Genomic DNA, 23,514 nt, shown 5'->3' on the forward strand with positions numbered 1-23,514 from the left:
CTGCCACGTGTTGCCCACAAAATATACAGTCAATCCACTTTACAATATATTCCGTGAGGCGTTTTGAGACGTCTCAACAACGCGATAAGGGGCTATATCGAATGCAAGGCTTATTATTTATCATTATTCTTTATTATAATTTTAAAGCCTTTTTTTAAAAATACTTTACTTGATTTTGAAGCTTCCAATATATACAAATTTAAATTTATACAGCTCCTTTCATGTCGCGAGGGTGTCCCACATTACCTAACAGAACTGGCTGGGTGCCCGAGCTGGGGGTGGGCGAGAGGAGAAAGTGGGAGGTCATGAAGCAGGACAGTGACCGCTGAGCAATAAACAGGTTTAGGTGGAGTCTTGTTGCTTTAGTGGTTAGAGAACACGCCTCGCAAGCGAGAGGATCTGGGTTCGATTCCTGGGCAACAACAACAAAAATACATTTGTATAACACCTTTCATGACGGGAGGACATCCCAAGGCGCTGAACAATTAGTGTTTTGGACCCGAGCTGGGGGTCAGGATCGGGGACGGTGGAGCCTGGGGTTGTCCTTGGCCTCCAAGATTGTCTTGGAGTAGAAGGACAATTTAGCAGCAGATCAGTACGTTTTGACAAGGTTCAGCCAGATCTGCTGGTGGACAGTTAAATCGGATTTGAGTCAGGTGCGTTCAGCGGCACGCACCTGTGCTTTGAAGGAGCAGAGGTGGCTGGTGTAGCAGGTGCAATCATTAGTCAAGTTTCCTTACTCCACACTCCTCTGTTTACCTCGCAGTAAGTCGAAACCCAGTTGTTACACGATTGGCAGATCGCTTTTCTGGGGGTAATAATCCCTTCAAAATAACTAAAAGTAATTTGGTCATTCAATCCATGACTGTGTGGGACACTGCTGTGCACAATTGGCTGCCGCGTTTCACCCACAAAATATACAGTCAATTCAGTTTACAGTATACTCTGTGAAGCACTTTGAGACGTCTCAGAGATGTGATAAGGCACTATATCAAATGCAAGGATTATTATTAAGTGCAACATACATTCCTAATTTGATCACAGTACCTGTATTACACCTTATTGTACCTAGTATGACTTGTCTACTCACAAGTGCTCTATGCTGTTTGTAACACAATATTGATTTGATATTTGATAGGGTTCGTAGTTATTGAATGGTGAACAGAGTGAGAATTGTGACGTGCTATACCCCTGCCAAGAATAGTAAAATAATCTGCTGCCAATCCCATGTCAGTTTCAGGGTAATGCAAATTTTAAATAAATGTCAGTTATATCCCTGGTATTTCCTGGTAGAGAATATTAATGGTTGAATCTTTCGATTCGAAAACGGCTTAGGATAACAGCATACTATTTTTAAGAAGTGGATCTGTGAAAGAATAGAAACATTCGGGTAAGTTTCTTTAGACAACAACAACAACTTGCATTTGTTGTTATATAACACCTTTCAAGTAGGACAATGTTTCAGAGTTTTTCAAAAAGTCAGGGGCAGCCAAAGATATAAAATTAAGTTGGATTTTCTGGGCAGTTTATTAATGATTTTGCAAAATAACAAACAGTCATTTTAAAATGCTATTTTATTTTATCTAGTTTCTTTCATTGTTCACGGTTATTAAGACAAATTACAAAACTCTGTTTGAACCTGTTGGTCTGTACAGCTCAGTACTTCCTCCAGGAATGAAATTAATCTCTGAGTCACCTGAGAACCCATGCATATTATTTTTCTTGGTTTTTCTTAGTTAATCAATCTGTGCTGCTACTAAATTATATTGTTCATTATCACAGGCAGTGATCTGAGATTAATATTCTCTTGTTCACAGACATTCAAATGGAAAAACCTTTACTAGAAGAAGTTATGTTGAAACGGTCACAGCAGAAGCGCAAAATGTCACGTGTCAATTACAAGGAGCGCATATTTGTTTTGACCAAAACACAACTCTTGTACTATAACAACAAAAATGGGGTAAGGCAATCATATTTTTATTAACCTTATGTAGAGATGTGTTCAATGGAAAGATCTCAGATGCTCATTTTGTGGGTTGAACATAAACACAAATACACTGTCAGAAAAACTAATACACTAAACTTTAGAGTAAATTCTATGAAGCGCTTTGATGACGCGATAAGAATTAACTTTATTATTATTTACTATTATTTATTATTTTTAACATCTTTGTCGGATTAGTCTTTACTTTTAAACCCATGTTTGACAATTCCTTACATTTTTGTTGAGTTTCCAGTCATACGAACAAACTATCATTCACCACACATTCTGATAACATGATAGTGTGCTGGTGAGTGTGTATGATGCAAATTGGATGCAAAATTTAACATGAACATGCATAAAGCTCACACATTGTTAACAGCTCAGCAAGGTTCATTTGCCTCTGGGTTCAATTGACAGATTGTGGTACTGAAAGATCGCTGCATTCTCAAAAGTGAAACCCTTCAGATAGATATTGAACCAATATTCACATTTGACCCATCTGCCTATTCAGGTGATTTTTAAAGATCCCCATTGAAATTGAATCCACAATCATCTGACATGACGGTGAGGAAAGAGGGTTATTAACTGAACCAGGCTAATAACTACAAGAAACTTTTTTCAGCTTTCCTAGGTGGCCACTCTCCAGATAAATTGGTCATTCATTTGCTTGGTGTTTATGGGATTTTGTGTGCAAAATGCCTGCTTCATTTGCCTACAACACACAAACACTGCATTTGACATCAATTTGACATCTACCTGTTACCCAGGATTATTATTATTTATTATAGTTATTTATTATGAGGCCTGTTAATAATAATAATAATCCTTGCATTTGATATAGCGCTTTTCACGTCTTCTAGACGTCTCAAAGCGCTTCACAGAATATACTGTAAAGTGAATTGACTGTATATTTGTGGGCGAACGCGGCAGCCAATTGCGCACAGCAGTGTCCCACAAACAGTCATAGATTGAAAATGACCAATTTATTATTTTTTTTTGTTTTGGAGGGATTATTATTAGGCGTGTGGAGTAAGGAAACTTGCCCAAGGTTTCGCCCTCTGCCTGGAATTGAACTCAGGTCGCTCGCTTGCAAAGCGAGTGCTCTAACCAATGAGTTACAGGACATAGTTTGATAGGCAGTGGCAAGAGTATAGAGTTTATTGCATAAGATGAAACATAAGGTTTAACAATCTGTAATCAAATTATACTACATATAAGAACAAAATAACAATACAACACATCTATGTGAGCAAAACATTTGCCACACAGCATGTGCACAGGGGTTGCTCGAGACAAACAACACACCTCAAAATACACAGCAGAGATCAGCCCCTGGAAAACCCTCAGGGACAACTGATTCTGTAACATAAAACTTCGAAAGACAGACAATCCCTAGATCTGTTTTTTAACCGGCACCAGTACAGAGTTCAGCCTCTGGAATCGCCCTTCAGATATAGCTGATCCTCACAGTACCTTGCAGCCCTCAATACTGATGATACAGAGACGACAACACAGGCACTGTTTCGTACTCCAGACTAACAGTAGACCTTGACTTACACTGGAGAGATCACAGAACGATCACACAGAATCACAGAGAGTGGCTCTTGGAAACCCAACAGAAACAATCAGCTCTTAGCCCAGCACCTCACTCATACTGTCTGACCTGATTTCTGTGTTTCAAACAGATCAACCACTACTACTGTTATTACTTCTATGCCTAGCAAAGAGAACCAAAAACATATTACCCAGTATTCCTCCTCTTTCACTTTTCATGGTCACTTTCTTACTGGAGGTAAATTCCCTCACCCCTATAAATATACAGAGATAACAGTAAATATACTGGAGGTAAATTCCCTCACCCCTGTAAATATACATAGATAACAGTAAATATACTGGAGGTAAATTCCCTCACCCCTGTAAATATACATAGACCCTCTGCACAACTTCAACTATTTCAAAGTTACATCTTTCTTTTCTGTCTCTCTAACTCCACCTTCCCTGGTGACAGAGATAGCCCATACCCTTCGCAGGCTGTTTTGCCCAGAGAGAGAATATGGACAACTTCTGGGCAGCCTTCCACAGTCTGCTTGTTTCTCGGCCTTGAGATAGGCAAGTGTCTGAGGTTCCAGCCTTTTCTTTCTGTGGTCCTTTGTTCTTACATCAATGCTCAAGCACCTGATTGCTCATTATCTCAGAGGAGTGAACATCTTCCCAGGAAAATATGAAATGTAATCAGAAGCTAACCTCAGCCCATCCAGCGAAGTTACTTTTAATCATTTAACTATTAAACCTTCTGGAACATTCGGTTGTTGTTTGAAATATACCAATATATCCCGAGGTGATAGTCAATACATATGTGATTATGTGCTGTCTATCGAAATCATTTGTGTAGTTTTAAATATCTGGATTAAAGTCATGAAAAATGATTTCATTTGATAGAAAAAAGGGGCAAAAAAGGGAGTAGTTGAAATTCAGAAGATCAAGTGCGTCGAGATTGTAAATTTGGACGAACCAACTCCAGTGGAGAGGCAATATCCAATTCAGGTAAGATCCAAAGACACATGAAACTCCAGTCCTGCATAGTAATAATAATAATAATAATCCTTGCATTTGATATTGTGCTTTTCACGTCTTCTAGACGTCTCAAAGCGCTTCACAGAATATGTTGTAAAGTAAATTGACCGTATATTTGTGGGCGAAATGTGGCAGCCAATTGCGCACAGCAGTGTCCCACAAACAGTCGTGGATTGAAAATTGTTGTTTTGTTTTGGAGGAATTATTATTAGGCGTGTGGAGTAAAGAAACTTGCCCAAGGTTTTGCCCTACCTGGAATTGAACCCAGGTGTCTCACTTGCAAGGCGAGTGCTCTTACCACTGAGCTACAGGACTCCACGTCATATGGAGTTAATAAACAAGAAAAATAACACCATTTATTAATGAGACTAGACACAAACACCCAAATATATTTATTGTTTTTTGCAAGTTTTACAATTATAAAGCAGTGAAATTACTCCATGGAAAATTTAAATATAAAGTGTTGTATGACCCAATAATCTTACAAACCTGCTGATCAGATATGCATTGATCTTAGCATTAAAATTGCTTCTGATTCCCTCCTTGTTTCCCTAATAATAATAAAAATCCTTGCAATCGATATAGCGCTGTATCATGTCTTCAAGACATCTCATAGCTTTTCACGGGATGTACAGTAAAGTGATGTGACAGTGTGTAATGTCCCACAAATATATGTAGAGTTGATAGAGTCTATGTGCACACCAGGCGGGAAGCACTAACAAAATATAAACCTACAAATATTGAATACATGTATTGTTTGATTTTCCAGCTAATTCATGTATTGGATACTCACTCCCCCAATTATAAATCATAACTCTTGATTCTATCTGTCTATTGTACCTATAATACAGGTTTCGAAATTCAAAGAACCTCTTTTGAATATGAAATTTTCCAAGAAATTCAGAAATAGCCCAATCATAGCCAATCGGGTTACATCATTTGCATTATTCAATGCAAGATCTTTGTGACATGTGGAAGTTCCGTGTCAAAACTTCCAATAATGCAATGTTCATTCAATACTGCTGCACTATGAAACTATTATTATTATGAATAATAATATCTGCTAACTGCATATTATTCCAAACTGGTGGGGGTGCGGGGCACACTGAAGTTGCTAAAACTATCCAGCATTTAGGTACAGTAGACCTAAATTGTGGTTTAGTTCACAAATATTGTTTGAAACGCTTACACAATATTTCATATTTTTCAGATTGTGTATGATGAAGTAATTCTATATTTGTTTGCTAAAGACGAACAAAGCAGAACTAGATGGCTGAATGCATTAAAATATGGTAAGTAAACATTTTTGGCATGAAATGTTTAGCTGCATGCGGACAGGTATTCTTTAATGTTTAATTTATGTTTGAGGTTTTTGTTGATATTTCAAAGAAAAGCCGAACACTGAATTTTTTTAAAAATAATGTAAATGCCCCAGAATTAATCAGGATCTGAATGAGTAAGGCAGAACCTGACAAAGTACTCCTCTCCCAAAGCCAGTTGTACTGAATCCAGTTGTAGTTCTCCAAGAGCTGGCACAGCTAAGATCAGTTGACTTGAATCTGCAACTTTCTGGTCGTGCACAGCTTAGTGGTACATTTACTCACCAAGTCACTGTCACCGGAAAGTTCAAACAGTTATACACAAACAGGCTATCAGCAAGTAACAGAATTCCAAACATGTAGCTGCTTCTCTGTATGTGGAAATTTCTGACATACATCTCAGAGGACTTCACAGGACATACTGTAAAATTTGGTGTGACTGTGTCTGTTTCCTGGGTGAAATGATATGCGGATTCATGAATATTCTAGATGTTTTGCTCATGGAGCTTTTTGCCACCACAAGATAAAGTGGGGTCAAGTTCATTTTAGCATAGACTTTGTGTGAACTGTGAAAACAACAATAACAACTTGCATTTATACCATACCCTGCACTCAGGGTAGCATCCCGGAGCACTTGAATAGAGTGAACGTGAAGTGGATGAACTTGAAGGAGTTACTGCATAAATTATACATAACACATTGTGTTTTTTTCACAGAAATCAGAAACAATCAAAACCTGGCACAGAAATACCACTGTGGTTTCTGGAAACATGGGAAGTGGCTTTGTTGTAAACAGACAACAAAATCAGCACCTTGCTGTAAACAAGTCCCAAAGACAGGTTTGTTTTCTGCAGGATCCTTAGTACCCATGAACAATACATTTGTCATGTTACTATTGATAACATTAAATTAAGGGGTCATTGCAATTCTTTTCATTGGTTTTAAAATGTTTAAGTACGTGAACTCCCAATTCCCTCTGTACGCATCTGTTTTGGCACATGGTTGGTCCAACCAGTATAATAGACCCCGGTAAGGGTGGTTGTCCAATCATGTCACCAACCCTCATAGACGAGGTAACCTTATTCTCGACAATTTGATACTTTTATGGATTCTGACTGTGAGTTTATAATTGGAAACTGGTGCAAAGGAGAATCAGACGTGCTCGCCAGGCAAGGTTGGTAAATATACTGATGATCAGATGACTGAATCCTTGCCTGTATTTGGATTTGGTAATCTGTCTCGCAAAGAATGTTAACATGCGAGTGATGATGCCTCTTCAATAATGTTAAAGTTACTGAAATATTGCTTAAACTGTGGTGTATTGTACATAACATGTGAGCTTGAACTTGTTGACCATTGAAATACAAATTCCACTGAAATTCTTGTTGTTCTTTATTATATTTAAGGTACATTTGAAAATATGGGCAGTAAATACAGAAGCTCATTACCACTCCCTCCTCTACCAGGTCAACAGGTAATAGTAAACTTATAGTGAGTAACAAGTCCTCTTTTATAAAGGATCAAGGTTGTTAATGTTACATTACTGTATGTCAGTATCAAAATGCGTAATAAATAAGAATTAAAACATAGTGGACTGAAATCAGGGGAAACGGTGCCAATCCAGTGTTAAAAAAAACTTATTAAGCCTGGCAAATGTATATAAACTCAGGTTTAAACATATTCTCAATACAATGCATTGATTTTTATGTAAACAAAACTGGGGTTCTTCCCTCTGAGTCTGACAGGCTAGGGGCACAATGCAGCAAATCACATGCATGTACACCTGTAACAGTCAGGCTAAAGTTTTGCCAACCATTAGATGTTTTAGTGATCAATGCTGCTGACTACTTTTGATATCCCTGAGATAATGAAAAATCTTGATATAATTTTATGAACTGAGACCACAAGTTTGCACATCCTCATTACCACTGAATACTTACAGATAAAGTAACTCTTCACTGTGAGTAGTGAACAGTGCTTTGGTTTCAAAGTGCAAGTTATCTAATAAGAATTTGCTCTTTACTGTTTTGTTGTGCCAGTTGAGTGAACTTATTTTAAGGTTGGGTTTGTTGTTGAATATCTGATCTTAAATTGTACATCCAAACAAGTCCAGAGTGCTTCAGAATGATTCATATGAACATTCAGGAGATGCCTGCCATGGTTACAGCCCCCTTCAGCCATTAATTTGTACTAGCAAATCTAAAAGCCTGGTCTAACTGTAATAAATGTGATTCAGCTGACTGTTGGGGAGACAAAAGTTTGCATTTCAGGCATTAGATCCAGAAGGCCGCAATTCATTACTTTTCAAAAGTCATAATTTTTAGTAAATACAAAGCAATCCCCACCCAATAATGCGTATCACACTCATATGTAAACCTAATCCTACCGTAAGTATAGGAACCACATTTGCTTACGGTCACCTCTTCCCCCGGCTTGGCATCAGCTACCACCACTGTTAAGCACTCTGAGATGCTACCCCAAGTGAAGGGCGCTGTATAAATACAAGTTATTTTTGTTGTTGCTTCCAGTGTTGGAACCCTCCAGGATTCATTTGGAATATAACAAAATTCAGTTTGGATGAATTAACTGAGCACAAAGAACAGGGTATTGTTTGGTGGAATTATTGGTTGTAAACTCAACGTTAATTGTTCCCTCATCAGAGACTTAAGATAATGGGATGAAAAGTTGAAACTTGTGATGTATAAATTAACACACTGATGAAAAATGCAACTGTTCGATAAGCCAATTTATCAATGAGTCTTCTCACTGATGTGATCCCACCTGACTAAATCACAGTGGTCAGGCCTGACTCTTCAATGCTGCAGAAACTGGCATTGGACTGATGGTTAATTAAATACCGAACTCAACAAAAATAAGTCAAAGTTAACCCACAGGCCATCATGGGCAGCTTCAAACCCATCTATTGTGACAGTCGGCGGAGGTGTCATATTTCTGAACCAGTTAATAAATCAAGGCATAGAATGGACAATTTTTTCAATCATAATTAACACATTTCAGGTCACACTTTATACTCCAATTAAGGTTTATTTCCGTTTGTCCAGCAAGTACTATTGTACAAGAATGACTTTTTTTTCAAATGCAACAATATCAGAGTAATAGGATGGTTCCTTCCCATTCACACATTACTTTGCTTAACTCTAATGATAGGCAAATAATCCCTGCTGAATATGACAAAGCTTCTTTGTTCACTGATCAGTTGATTTGGGGCACATTGTGACACTCCCTAATATGTTCCCAACATTATGCTTTGCTACCTGGTGTATGACAGGCTCATTATGCCATTGTATAGCTGATATTCTGCAGATTGTTTATATTTGTTTGAGGCAAAAAATTAATGGTCAGCCCATCAAATGGTATATTTAAAATGAAGGCCATAGTTTCAAAATAGACAACAAAAGTGACTAGGAAGTGCAAGGAAAAATGTTTTTAGTAAAATAGTCATAATCCTGTAAAACCAACTGCCAACACAAATGGTGCAATAAGGTGTTTCAAAAAGACAAATATTTGGATTAGAACAGTGCAATTCAATTTACATTCATATAGCCCTTTTCTCATCGGGAGGACATCTCAAAGCAATTGACAATGCTGGATGGGCACATGAACTGGAGGTGGGAGTTGAGAGGTGAGGAGAGGAAAGCAGAGTTAAGAGGTATGTTTTGATGAGATAGAATCATAGAAGCTTACAGGGCAGAAGGAAGCCATTTGTCCCATCAAGTGTGCACCAGCTCTCTGAGCAAAGAAGTGTTGAAGAATGCTTTGCAGAAGTTAGTTGAGTAAAACTGGATTAAGAAATGGTCTATTCCTGTCTGAAATATTCGCCGTGGGGTGCCTTTTGCCTTGCTGGGACACGTTAACACCAACGTGTCAATTAAGATCTGGTGTTGAGGACAACTATGAAAGCCAATTGTTACCCCACCTGAGATCAGCTACCTGAGTACAGACTGAAAAATTGAGGTACTCCTTCCAGGAGAAAAGGGAACAAAACTATGAGCAAATAAGAAGAAAAACATTTTCAAATTTTCTTGAAAGAGGTTAATGTACAGGTATTGAACTTACATGGAATAAAATTCATATCAAAAATAAAAATTCACACACATCTCTCATAAGGCCTGAAATTCCACCTAGTCTTAGCCTGTAACACAATTTGCCCTTAAAATTTAAGGTCATTGGAGAATTGTAGAAAATTCCTAGTTCTTCAGTTGCAAGCTGGTTTTCAACAGCTCTTCAGAAGAACTGATTCCCAAATTATGAATGAAATTATAATTTGCGGTGCAGTCATATATTTTAAACAAAGTTATCTTATAGCCTAATATAAGGTGGAATTTGATCCTATAGAGTGGATTTTTTAAAATATACATTTCTCTAAACAGAGAAAACACATCCAGCTTCCTGATATCCCAGGACAAGAAAAAGCATCTTTAAAGATGGTGGAAGCATTGTACAGCTATGACGGAAAAGGAAAGACTGAGATTACTGTGATGAAGGGCAAGAAGTATTTTGTGATTGAGGAAACTGATCATTTTTGGTGCAAACTGAAAGACATGCAAGGGTAAGGATTTCTAGTGCTATGATGTAATTGATAAGATGAATGATGTGAATGCTGATCAATTTTACTCCACTCTAGCCCAGGGGTGCTGAGGACAACTGTAGTATCCAATTGTTACCCCATCTGCGATCAGTTGGTTAAGCACTATTAATACAATCTTTCCTTCCTTGAAGAATTTGATCGATCATTTTTTGTACTCTTTTGTAAATCTCAATATGTTAATTATTATTAATTTATTATTTTAATTAATAAAATTAAAGTTTGTTAATCCAACATGGTGGCTGGTTTGACAAAACATGAACCTAGTCAGGCAAAGCTATCTTTCTGCACCCATCAGTGTTTTGGAGATTTAATCAAGGACTCAGTCACAAATGGGGTTGGAGGAATGCTCAAGGAACTGGGACTTGAGTTACATAGAATGATACAGCCTGAAAACAGTCATCAATTCCTCTCAGTAATAATAATCCTGTGGCATAGTGGTTAGAGCACTTGCCTTGTAATAATGCACAATTCATGAGGTGAAATGAATGCTATAGATTTTCAATCTAATAATGAAACATAAATGCTAAACTGATTTTGTGAAATAAACTCATTCCAAGTTTAGGCTGGATGCTGCTACTGGATGTCAAATAGGAGAAACATTTCCACTCTACAGCACAGTTTATTCCATATGCAGAGGATTCAGTGAAATATACAAATAAATTAAAAAATCTTTACAGGATCACATTTACTTTTGTGGTTTATAGGAGAGAAGGATATGCTCCCTCCAGTTACTTTGCTGTGAACTGTACCAAAATAGAAGAATCTGGGTAAGTGAATGTAATAAAGGTTTCATAACATCTAGGGGTCATAATGATTGTTTTTAATGGTCATAAGTTAGTTAAGTGTCAGCCTGGCTCAGTTGGTAGCACTGTCCTCTCAGTGTGGGTTCAAGCCCCACAACAGATCTTTGAACTCACTTTAGGCTAATCCAGTACAGTGCTGGGGGAACACTGCATTGCTGGAGGACTTGACAGAAAACTGTGTGTCAATGTGATAAGGTGTTATATCAGCTTCAAGGATTATTATTGTATTACTATTACCTAGAATGTATTTAGCAACTTCATCTACTACATGGAGACATAGCATGCTCTTCTCAAGAGGAGGGATTGTGGGGTTTGGTATGATACTGATTAGAGATTAGATCAACTTCTACAGTCATTGGGGCCTGAGAATGGTAGAGATTGGAGCTGAACTAAGTCTTCCACTCCAGTTGCAGTATTTATATTTACAATTCCAGTACAATTGCTCTTGTAATAATAATTGTCCAAATTGGGTTCTGTGTGAAAACCAAATGTGGTTGAATAACTGATAAACAGCCATTCCGCCTGCCTCATTTGAATCTCGAGGCCAGGACTCCCTGGGAAGATATCACTGCCCCCATCACTGCCCCCTTCTCCTCACTGAGCCTCACCAGCCCAGACCAGCAGGCTAACCATGGCTCTCTGAACACTCCTGTCCGCTCCGAGTATCAACATGCGCACGTTGGCTACCGCCATTGACCTGAGCTGTTTCCCCAAGATGTTCCCGACCCCATCCCCTTCCCTCCACTACTCCCGCTCAACCCTCCCCTCCCTCCACCTGCCCTGACTCCTATCCCTGCTCGACTCCGCCACGGCCTCCCTCTGCTCCTCCCTTCACATTCTCCGTCGTGCCCACGGTGTTAGATGCCGTCGGCTATCTTAAAGCACCCACCCTGACTGCCCCTTTCCCCACTCTCGCCGCAAGACCCACTGGCCCTCACCCATGGGAGCCAACCTTTCCTCCCTCACTCACATCCCCATCCAACCCATCTGCCCACCCCGTTCCCCCCCTCATCTTGCCCACACTCCCACCATTAACTGTCCCCTCCGCATCAGTTTGCAGAATGTCCCCTTACTACTAACAAGTCCCTCACAATCCACGACCTCACCATTGAGGAAAATATCGACATCCTCGCTCTCACCAAAACCTGGGTCACCCCAGGCGACACCTTCCCACTAGTTGAGGCCACACCTCCAGGTTACACCTTCCACCAAACCCCATGGCCTAATCACCAAGGCGGTGGTGTGCTCTCATCTCCCGGTCCCCCTCTCGACCTTTCTCCAAACTCCTCCGGAACCTTCCCCTCCTTCGAACACCTTACCCTCTACCACCCCTCCAGGCTTTCCCTCAAAATCCTCGTTGTTTACCATCCCCCCAACCCTTTCCCCACCTTCATCTCCACCCTCCTATCTTCCCTCTCCATCTGCTCTGAATGCCTCCTAATCTTAGGCGACTTCAACCTCCACTTCACCCCCTCCTGCTCTACCTCTGCTGACTTCTCCTCCCTCCTCTCTTCCCTTAACCCTCTTCCCTTAACCTCTCCTTCCTCATCCACTCCCCCACCCATGACCATGGCCACCCCCTTGATCTGGTGATCACCCTGGGCCTCACCGTCTTGGACATCACCAATAGAGATATCTCGGACCACCACTTCATCTCCCTCAACACCTCCGTACCCCTCCCTAACCTTTTTTCAACCCTCCACCATCACATACCATCCATGGAAAAAAAATTCCTCCCTCTCACATTCCACTGCTCTGGAGTCATCTGAACTCCTACACCTCTGGCCTTCACTGACCGATCCCCCCTCCTCACTCTCTTTTCTCCACAACTTCCTCCCACTCTGGACTCTCTTGCCCCCCTCACCTCCCGCACTGCCTCATACTCCCATAAATCCTCCTGGTACACCAGCCATCTCCGTTCCCTCAAGACACAAGTGCAAGCTGCTGAACGTGCCTGGACCAAATCCAAACTAACGGTCCATTAGCAGATTTGGCTTCACCACACCAAGACCTACCGATGTGCTCTTGCCTCCATCAATTCCTCCTTCTACTCCAAGGTTATCTTGGAGGCAAAGGGCAACCCCCGGCTTCTCTTTTTCACCACCATCTCCTCCATCCCCCCTCCCATACCTTGCCCATCCTCTCCTCAAACTCCAACTGTGAGGAGATGCTGGACTTCCTCGAATCCAAAATTCGAGGGAATATGTTCAGCCACCTTTGTCCCGTCCATAGCCACCGCCACATCACCTCTCCCTCATGACCCACCCCCCACCCATCCCCCCCTATATTCCTTCAACCCTATCACTCCCTCCTCCCTCACCACGACTGTCTGCAAAGTTAAACCCACCACCTGCTCCCTCTATCCCATCCCCACCTCTCTCCTCATCTCCCAGCTCCACCTTTTGGCCCCTCTCCTGTCCGATATCATCAACCTCTCCTTGTCCACCAGTTCAGTTCCCATTCACCTAAAAACAGCCGTCATCACCCCCATCTTGAAAAAATCTTCCCTGGACTCATCCCTTCTCTCCAGCTACCATCCCATCTCTAACCTCCCATTCCTCTCCAAAGTCCTGGAACGAGTCATCGCGTCCCAGCTCTGTTCCTTTATCTCTCGCCATTCTCTCTTTGAACCCCTCCAATCTGGCTTCCGCGCTGCCCAAAGCACGGAAACTGCCCTGGTCAAAGTCACTAATGACATTCTGAACAGCTGTGATCAGTGCTCCCTCTGCCTCCTTGTCCTCTTTGACCTCTCTGCTGCCTTTGACACTGTCGATCACTCCATCCTCATACACTGCCTCTCCTCCTTACTTAATCTTTGCGGACCTGCCCTTGCCTGGATCGATTCCTATCTCTCTAACCATCTCCATTTTGTTGCCTATAACAGTTTCCCCTCCAGCCCCCGCACTGTCACGTATGGCGTCCCCCAGGGCTCTGTCCTTGGCCCTCTCCTCTTTAATATCTACATGCTCCCCTTGGTGACATCATCCGCAGACATGGGATCAACTTCCATATGTATACGAATGACACCCAACTCTATCTTTCTCCTCCACCCTCAACTCCAGGACCACTGCTGTCCTGACAGACTGCCGGTCAGACATCAAGTCCTGGATGAGGATAAACTTCCTACAGTTGAATGTGAACAAAACTGAGGCCCTCCTGATTGGCTCGCGCCAGCGCCTCAGCACCTCAGGCTCTGGCAGCACCAACCTCCATGGTTGCACACTTCAACTCACCAAACCAGTCAGGAACCTGGGTGTCTTGTTTGACCCTCAACTGTCTTTTCTTCCCCACATCCAAACCATGACCTGCTCTGCCTTCCCTCACTTCCGTTCTTGTTCATACCTTCATCATCTCCAGGCTTGACTATGCAAATGCCCTGCTTGTCAGCCTTCCCTCCACAGGCTGCAGATAATCCTGAACTCTGCAGCCCATGTCCTCTCCCGCACCAAACTCTGTGACCCCATCTCCCCCATTTTCGCTCAACTCCATTGGCTCCCTATCCTTCAGAGGATCCAGTTCAAGCTCCTGGTCCTCACCTATAAAGCCCTGCATGGCCTTGCTCCACCCTACCTCTGTGACCTCCTAACCCCCTACCAACCTACCTGCTCCCTCCGCTCAGCCAGCTCTGGCATGCTCCACGTCCCCCGACCTACCCGCCCTACCATTGGTGGAAGAGCCTTCAGCCACTCTGCCCCCAACCTCTGGAATTCCATCCCCCAATCACTCCGCCTCGCCCCCTCCTTAGCCTCCTTCAAGTCCCGCCTCAAGACCCTGGTCTTCAACCATGCCATTGGCCACCCTCCTTTCCCTCCCTTCCCTTCTCCCCACCTGATCCCAGCTCGGGTCTAAAATGCTGTACACTGTCCAACTCCTTGGGACGTCCTCCTGATGTGAAAGGTGCTATACAAATGTAATCTTGTTGTTGTTGTTGCACATATAATCCATCAGATTAGATACACTCCTTTGTTTTACTGTTCCTATTTCACAGGGAAACAAGCAGCATTATATCCAGAACTAACTCATCAAAGGAATCAGAAAATGTAGAAGACTATGAGTAAGTTACATTGGTTTCATCACTTGTAAGTTCCAGATCCTCCTACCTCTTGGTCTACATCTAAATGTTTCTGAAGTTTGATGAGATGCTACATGTATCCCACAGAGACTTAGGTTTAGTTTAACTGGTTTGTGTGCAACTGGTTTGAATGTCAGTCAAGATCTGCCTGATACTGTGAAGGGACAGTGACTTTGAGATATTATTGCAAACTTACTGGTGTCCAGCTTTCCTGGGTTCAGCTCCCAGGCCAGTTCACAGATCATAAGATTGGTTTGGATGAGTAAGTCATCCTTCAACTCATCTGATATTTTAATCTACTTTCCAGGTTGTACCCACCTGCTTTAGGTAACATATATATGTTTCAGTAAATTGTGAGACCAGGGATTTTGTGAACTCCCTGAAATGTTTAGTAAATTGTGAAACCATGAAATAACTGAAATTAGGAGTCAGGGATTTAGTGGAAAAGTGATCCCAGCAGTGTACAAGGGTAGAGGGGATCCCAGGAACATCCTTGGTGTTATCATTAAGAGATTTAGACACTGACTAGTACACGGTAGCAGCGAAGGCCGGCTTCCTGAGGGATAATAATAGTAATAATAATCCTTGCATTTGATATAGCGCTTTTCACGTCGGGAGGACGTCCCAAAGCGCTTCACAGAACACACTGTAAAGTGAATTGACTGTATATTTGTGGGCGAACGCAGCAGCCAATTGCACACAGCAATGTCCCATAAACAGTCATGGATTGAAAATGACTAATTTATTATTGTTTTTGGTTTTGGAGGGATTATTATTAGGCTCTGTGTGAAGTAAGGAAACTTGCCCAAGGTTTCGCCCTGCCTGGAATTGAACTCAGGTCTCTCGCTTGCAAAGCGAGTGCTCTAACCACTGAGCTACAGGACTCCTATAGGATACTGGATAGCTACAGGATCACTATTCAAGGAACCAATTTGACCTTTGCCCACAATGATTGTTAACAGAGACTTGCGTCAACCAGGAGCAGTCAGTGTCACTCCGTGAAGCTACCACTGCACAGTCTGTTTGTTGTGGACAAGGCTTTACAAAGTATAAGCATGGTCAGAAGACATGTCAGACCAACCGTTGTAAACGCTCAAAGCAAAGTTAAAATGTAACTCCTAGTGTCGTGGAAGGCTCACTTAACAAATGAACGTTTGACTCATCGGTCAATGAAATGTCACATGAAGTTTATTGTGAATAAAATATTAATTTTCATAATGTGTTATTGTTGATAATGCATCAAGGCAAGGTTATCAATATGATGAAATGATCACTTTTTCACAAAATCCCCGACTCCTAATTTCAGTGATTTCATGGTTTTACAATTTTACTGAAAATTTTAGGGATTTTGTAAAATGCCTGGTTTCACAACTTTACTGTAACAAATATCAAGGTCCTAGCTTTAAAAGTTACTTTATTCAATTGTATTCTTTCTAAATGTTTTCTCTTCTGCTTTTAGATGGCATGCAGGCAGTGTAGCGCGAACCCAAGCGGAGCAGCTTCTAAAAGAAATGGTAACATCTTAAATTCGTCTATTGTTTTTACAGCACATGTTCTTAATAATAATAATAATAATCCTTGCATTTGATATAGCGCTTTTCACGTCGGGAGGACGTCCCAAAGTGCTTCACAGAACACATTGTAAAGTGAATTGACTGTATATTTTGTGGGTGAAATGAGGTGAAAAATGCAAGATTTCAAAACCGATTCAATGATTATCAAATAAGATTGTCAAATTGTTATGAAACATTGATCTTTCCATGTATTTCTGAACAATGGCCACAACTGCATTCTTTCCGGCTTTGTAGGTTACAGTAGGTACGTTAATATCAATGAGGAAGTGAAACAGAGATAAAGGCTATGCATATCATATATAAGGTATATTTGAAGATATAAACATTATATATATTTTTTATATATACAGTTTTAAATGTGTTGTGCTAGTTATTTGTGTATCAGATTATGGTAATTGAATGCACTGTTTAATTATCCATTGTGGAGTCCTGTAGCTCAGTGGTTAGAGCACTCGCTTTGCAAGCGAGAGACCTGAGTTCAATTTCAAGGAAACTTGCCCAAGGTTTTGCCCTGCCTGGAATTGAACTCAGGTCTCTCGCTTGCAAAGCGAGTGCTCTAACCACTGAGCTACAGGACTCCACAATGGATAATTAAACAGTGCATTCAATTACCATAATCTGATACACAAATAACTAGCACAACACATTTAAAACTGTATATATAAAAATAATATATATAATGTTTATATCTTCAAATATACCTTATATATGATATGCATAGCCTTTATCTCTGTTTCACTTCCTCATTGATATTAACGTACCTACTGTTACCTACAAAGCCGGAAAGAATGCAGTTGTGGCCATTGTTCAGAAATACATGGAAAGATCAATGTTTCATAACAATTTGACAATCTTATTTGATAATCATTGAATCGGTTTTGAAATCTTGCATTTTTCACCTCATTTCACCCACAAAATATACAGTCAATTCACTTTACAGTATATTCTGTGAAGCTCTTTGAGACGTCTCGAAGACGTGATACGGCACTGTATCAAATGCAAGGATTATTGTTATATTATTATGAGCAGACTGGAGTTTGTTTGTTAGGTCTAGGATAGCTTATTTTACAAAATGCTATGTGTTTATGACTTTTCTTAACATTGTTTATGAGCTTATCATTAATTTACTTGGTATCCTCTGTATTGTCTTTGAATATTTTCCTGTTTTTGTTGATATTTCTTTCTGTTTCAGGACAAGGAGGGTGGATTCATTGTTAGGGAGTCCAATCAAGGAAATGGCTATGTGGTCTCAGTCTTCACTAAGGCTCTTGAGTAAGTATTATGAATCTCTCATTGCTATACAGCAAAGGATAATCTGAAACTATCACAGAAGAATACTGGGACACCACAGATATTCAGAGGTGTAGATAGTTTGTTAGCTCTAAAAAGGCTTTTTAACAAATAATTCTTATACAATAAATCTTTAATGAGTCAATGAATAAGTATGGCAAACAAATAAAAAGAATGCTTTACCTTAAAATTCTGCTGGTTGAGAAATTTGTGACAAATTTTCAGTCCTAAAATAATAAGTGTAATTTTAAATAGCATGTTGCTGGGTTATTACATCAGTATATTGTCTTGACATTTTGGTTACCAATCCTCATCTTTTGCTTGGATCCTATTACTTATTACCTGGGTAATCTCCCTTTAATTTAACTTAATTTAAATTTAATTTAATTTAGGTTCAATTCCAGGCAGGGTGAAATCTTGGGCAAGTTTCCTTACTCCACACGCCTGATAATAATCCCTCCAAAACAAAACAATAATAAATTGGTCATTTTCAATCCACGACTGTTTGTGGGACACTGCTGTGCGCAATTGGCTGCCGCGTTTCGCCCACAAATATACGACCAATTCGCTTTACAGCATATTCTGTGAAGCGCTTTGAGACGTCGAGAAGATGTGAAAAGTGCTATATCACATACAAAGAATATTATTTATTATTAATTTATGGTCATCTCCCACTCCCCTTTTCCCTTGCTCAGCATTCCACCACTGTGAAACACTTCATGATGCTATCCTGTGTGAAGCATGCTATATAAAGGCGCATTGTTGTGGTTAACTTATGTTTACCCTCAGTTCTTATCTTCCTTTAATTTGTCGCAGTTCCATTTCCTCATTCTATACTTCCTGTTATGCTATAGCGAATTTTCTATAGCTGTCTGCTTCAAAGTAGTAAAATAATAGCATTTGATAAAACACTTTAAAGCCACAAACAATAGTAATCTGACCTGAGCTCATGTTGACTGTTGTTCTGCTTCCGGTAGCTAATTGATTGCGGTTGTCTAAGTGGTATTCCACTCCATTCAGAATGTTAGGTAGATCTTTCTCTGTTTTATATGTAGCTTTAAGGAAATGTTAACATTGTACAGTAATCTCATTTTAGATTTATTGTAGCTGAATGAAAATAACCGAATTATTTTTTGCGGTTTGATCTATGTAAATGAAATGAATGCTGGTTATTGCTTTTTTTTAAATCAATACATTTGGTTCAATATTTACAGAGATAAAAAAGGCACAATTAGACATTACCACATAAATCTTACGGAGGAAAAGAAATATTTTTTGGCAGAGGATCACCTATTTGATACAATACCAGAACTTATTAAGTATCATCAGCACAATTCAGGAGGTAAGAACTTAACAGACTTCAAGGAAAAAATGTAAAATCTAAAATTCCACCAGTCTTAGCCTGTAAAACTTTTTTGCCTTACAATTTAAGAATTGTGTTGAATTGTCGAAAATTGTTAAACTTGGTCTGAATTTGAAATTTTCTGCAGTTCTTTAAAAAATCCCAGCTTCCGAATTAAGAATTCAAGAATTTTCCACAATTCTGTACAATCTTACATTTTGTGATAGAATGGCCCTATGGGCTAAGACAAGTTAGTATTTCATAAGACCACAAGATGTAGGAGCAGAAGTAGGCCATTCAGTCCATTGAGCCTGCCCCAAGATTTAATAAGATCATGGCTGATCTTCTAACCTAATCGCATTTACCTGCCCTATCCCCATATCCCTTGATCCCTGTATCCTTTAATAGAGATTTCAGGACCATAGATTCAGGATCTTTAGATTTCAGGGACCATAGAAGTACATGAGAATAATTTATTAATTCAACAAAATGATCTATTGTACTATAATCTCTGGGAACAACTTTCTATTTATTTCATTCTCCGTCATATATATTTTTAGTGATTTTTATGTGATGGAGCCAATCTCAAACATTAAGTAGAAAAAACCAACATAAGTTCAAGTTGTGGAAACCTGATAATACTCCTTGCATCTGATATAGCAAGACACTGAGACATCTCAAAGCATTTCACAGAATATACATGCTTCATTTAGGTCTCCCACAGGTCTGGTGAATCCTCAAATGCCAGCACCAAGTCATTATTTACTGTCACGAACAAACACCTTTTGTACAACAGGGTATGGGATGGAAAGTGATGCATTACATCCAGTAGTTCACAATTCCAAAGAGCACATGGTAGGTTATATTAAAATAACCTTGCAGCATAAAGTAGTAAAAGTGGTAACAGTACAGCAAAGAACTTGTCCAGGTAAGGCCTTCAGCTTGCAGGGTTAAGGACACATTTACACCTCCAAATTTCATTCACAAACTACTTCAAATACATAGTCACTGCATAGTGTACCCTGTGAAGCACTTCGAGATGTCCTTCTGATGTGAAATGTTCTGTATCAAATGGGATTATTATTATTTATTATTATTACGGTCTGATTACCTTGTATTCGCTGTGGACCTGTCTAGTTTTGCCATTTATTACTCTCGGAATATATTTAAGCTAAGTGAGACCACCTTACCTTTATTTCCTCCCCCACCCCCACCATCTTAGAATATTTTTTAAGACACAGTTAGCAAAGGCATCAGTGTCACAATGCAGCCTGTTGTGACCCTGATGTGGCATCTGTCTGCAATTAAATGCTGAATACTTTGTGGTTTGGTAGTTCATATAACATAAGTACTGTTTATCACTGGCAGCACTGAGTGTGCGAGCAGCAGTTGCATACTGAGTTCAGCCGCTCAGTTATTTGCAACCTGGCACGCATCCTCTATAAAAAGAATGGCTTCAGGGTTATATTCTATTTGAGGATTGGCAATGCTCAATGCAGATACATATCTCAAAATGTTATTAACATTTTGCACACACAGCAAACCTTTAACCATACCTCCTAATCTTAATAGATTTTATTCTCATCAAAAACCTGAACAAATCTGAATTCATTCACTGTCATTGTTTTTGTGTTCCAGTAAAGGATTGTCATCTTTGCGTCATCTCTCTTGCAACAAACTCACTTACCTCCTTTTTTTGATATTCTACCTAGGATTGGTTACAAGACTACGACAACCAGTTACCATTAAAACAAATAAAGTTCCAGTTTCTTTTGACGGTAATAAGTGAACTTACACATGTCTTTTTGATAAGTACAGTTAAAAGTGTAGTATGCAAAATTATCCTTTGATGCTTTATTCTTTTGATGTTTCCACACACACAATTTTCTCCCCTCTTTCCCCTACAGATACTGTCTGATGATTATGTATGTTCCAAAGGAATCCTCCATTGCCCAGTACTTTGTTGCAGAGGTTATTGTTCATACATGTGCCAAAAAAGAACAGTCTTTCAGTGAGACTGCTCTTCTTTTATATTACAGTATAAATTAGCCAATTGGGATAGTCTTAGAAAATTCTTTGATGCTTTTCCCAGGTCCAAATGCTACCTCTCTTCTGATCTGTGCTGGTAAAGTGATCAATGTTAGTCTAACTAGCATGGAAGGTTCATACCTCACTCCTGCAATCCTATACTGTGATTCAGCCTTACCTCTCATAAGAACATAAGAAATAGTAGCAGGAGTAGGCCACTCAGCCCCTTGAGCCTGTCCCGCCATTTAATGAGATCCTGGCTGATTTTCTAACCTTATTCCACTTACCCACCCTATCCCTATATCCCTTAAACCCTTTAGTTTTTAAAAATCTATCATCTGTATCTCATCAACCTTTGGTTACTAAAACTGGCATCTTGATCAGTCTGCAGAATCCTGAGCCAACTTTATTTCTGCTCTTGTAATTCCACTATTAAATCTGCTGAGCATAACTTTATTGTAAAGATTCATCAAGTTTTTTTTTGCTCTTCCAGAGTCATTCCTTCTGGCCTCTTGCCAGAACAGTCTCTCAAAACATTCTACTGAAGTTCACTCCTTTCCAGTGCAATACTCTGATTAAATACTCACTGGAAGAAGCAGAAAAAGCAAGGAGAGGTTACAAAGGATTTTTCCACTCAGAAAAAGCACGTGAAATTCAACTGGCTGTTGAGCCTGGATCAATGCAATCATTCTATAGTGAATTGGATAAACCCCTGGGCAATAAACACATTAAGGGTTTAATACATTAAAGAACTGAGAAGCGAGATTCATTAAAAGGACAACTTAAACAAAAATCATAGATGGCAATGTGCAAAGAACATTTATTAATAACAACAACTCACACTTATATAGTGCTCTCCACATGGCTAGCAACCTGGAATGTTTATTAATGATTATTATCATTGTTGATAATTATTATCAATTAATTATCATTCATCATTAAGTATTAATGATTTCTAATTGGAGCTGGGGGAAGAGGATGAGAGGTTGTTTTCTGTGGAGGGTAAGTATGCCAAGATTTAAATAGTGAATGTGTGGATGATGAAGATTTTATCTTTGGGAATCCCAGTGGATACATGGCGTTCACAAAATGATACGCTTTCTGTGGAGGGAATGACCCTGCTGGACTGAATGCTCTTTTCACATTCTTTATTTTCTCAAAATGTGGATCTTTTGAGTGCAGGTGAATGGGAACTTAAACGTAAAGACATCAAACTGTTGAAGGAGCTGGGAAGCGGGCAGTTTGGAGTGGTGCAGCTGGGGATGTGGAAGCAGAAATACAATGTGGCCATTAAGATGATAAAAGAAGGCTCAATGTCAGAAGATGAGTTCCTTGAAGAAGCTGAAATCATGATGTGAGTAGCAGCTTTAATCACCAGAAGTGGTTTAAGTAGAATGGTGAGATAGGGTCTGTATACGTATCACAAACTGGCATGAAGGAGTTCAATACGATGAATAATAAGTACTGGCTCCAAGATGTGCATGCATCCTCGGACACAGTAAAACATTGGAGTGAATGGCCAAAAATAGCTTAAGTCTGGGTTACCTGCAGAATGCAATTTGTTAGAAAATAAAATCAGCCAAATCTGTAAGGAAATAATGCTAATTCCTCTAACCAGATATCAGACTGTTTTATTATTATTCGTTCGTTATTCCCCAATATCCCGATGGGTCAGACCAAAGGCCGGTACAATCAACAGATCTTACAACAGAATAACACCACTATAGATATCTCGAGTTCTAGAGTTCAACACTGTGTCTTTCCAGCACACAAACTTGATTCTTCATGCTTTCAGTCTTCTTGCTTACAGCTTTCAATCTTCCATCTGATATCCTCAGTCTTAGTGTTTCCAGCTCTCAGTCTTACATCTCCGTACCCTTGTCTCTGCAGCCCGGGACGGCTCCATCTCTCTTATCCTT

At 39.9% G+C, this 23,514-nt stretch overlaps 1 protein-coding gene across 4 annotated transcripts in view; it reads left to right on the forward strand.

Annotated features, from left to right (window-relative positions):
* The window catches only part of LOC103177479 (cytoplasmic tyrosine-protein kinase BMX), a 30,862-nt gene that overhangs the window by 1,348 nt on the left and 6,000 nt on the right, over positions 1-23,514 (forward strand). For 2 of the 4 annotated variants that reach the window (XM_007891651.2, XM_042333893.1), the window contains exons 1-14: positions 1,327-1,390; positions 1,818-1,960; positions 4,424-4,528; positions 5,769-5,850; positions 6,594-6,716; positions 7,284-7,351; positions 10,269-10,447; positions 11,191-11,253; positions 15,278-15,343; positions 16,821-16,875; positions 18,128-18,207; positions 19,440-19,567; positions 21,280-21,345; positions 22,778-22,949. In XM_007891651.2, the coding sequence (XP_007889842.1) occupies positions 1,826-1,960; positions 4,424-4,528; positions 5,769-5,850; positions 6,594-6,716; positions 7,284-7,351; positions 10,269-10,447; positions 11,191-11,253; positions 15,278-15,343; positions 16,821-16,875; positions 18,128-18,207; positions 19,440-19,567; positions 21,280-21,345; positions 22,778-22,949 (1,322 nt within the window). In that variant the 5' untranslated portion in view covers positions 1,327-1,390; positions 1,818-1,825. Of the gene's footprint in view, positions 1-1,326; positions 1,391-1,817; positions 1,961-4,423; positions 4,529-5,768; positions 5,851-6,593; positions 6,717-7,283; positions 7,352-10,268; positions 10,448-11,190; positions 11,254-15,277; positions 15,344-16,820; positions 16,876-18,127; positions 18,208-19,439; positions 19,568-21,279; positions 21,346-22,777; positions 22,950-23,514 lie in introns of those variants that run through there. The other 2 variants (XM_042333891.1, XM_042333892.1) reach the window with 1 other exon arrangement.

Source organism: Callorhinchus milii, unplaced genomic scaffold (assembly GCF_018977255.1).
Source record: "Callorhinchus milii isolate IMCB2004 unplaced genomic scaffold, IMCB_Cmil_1.0 Scaffold4, whole genome shotgun sequence".
In the NCBI taxonomy this organism is placed as follows: domain Eukaryota; kingdom Metazoa; phylum Chordata; class Chondrichthyes; order Chimaeriformes; family Callorhinchidae; genus Callorhinchus; species Callorhinchus milii.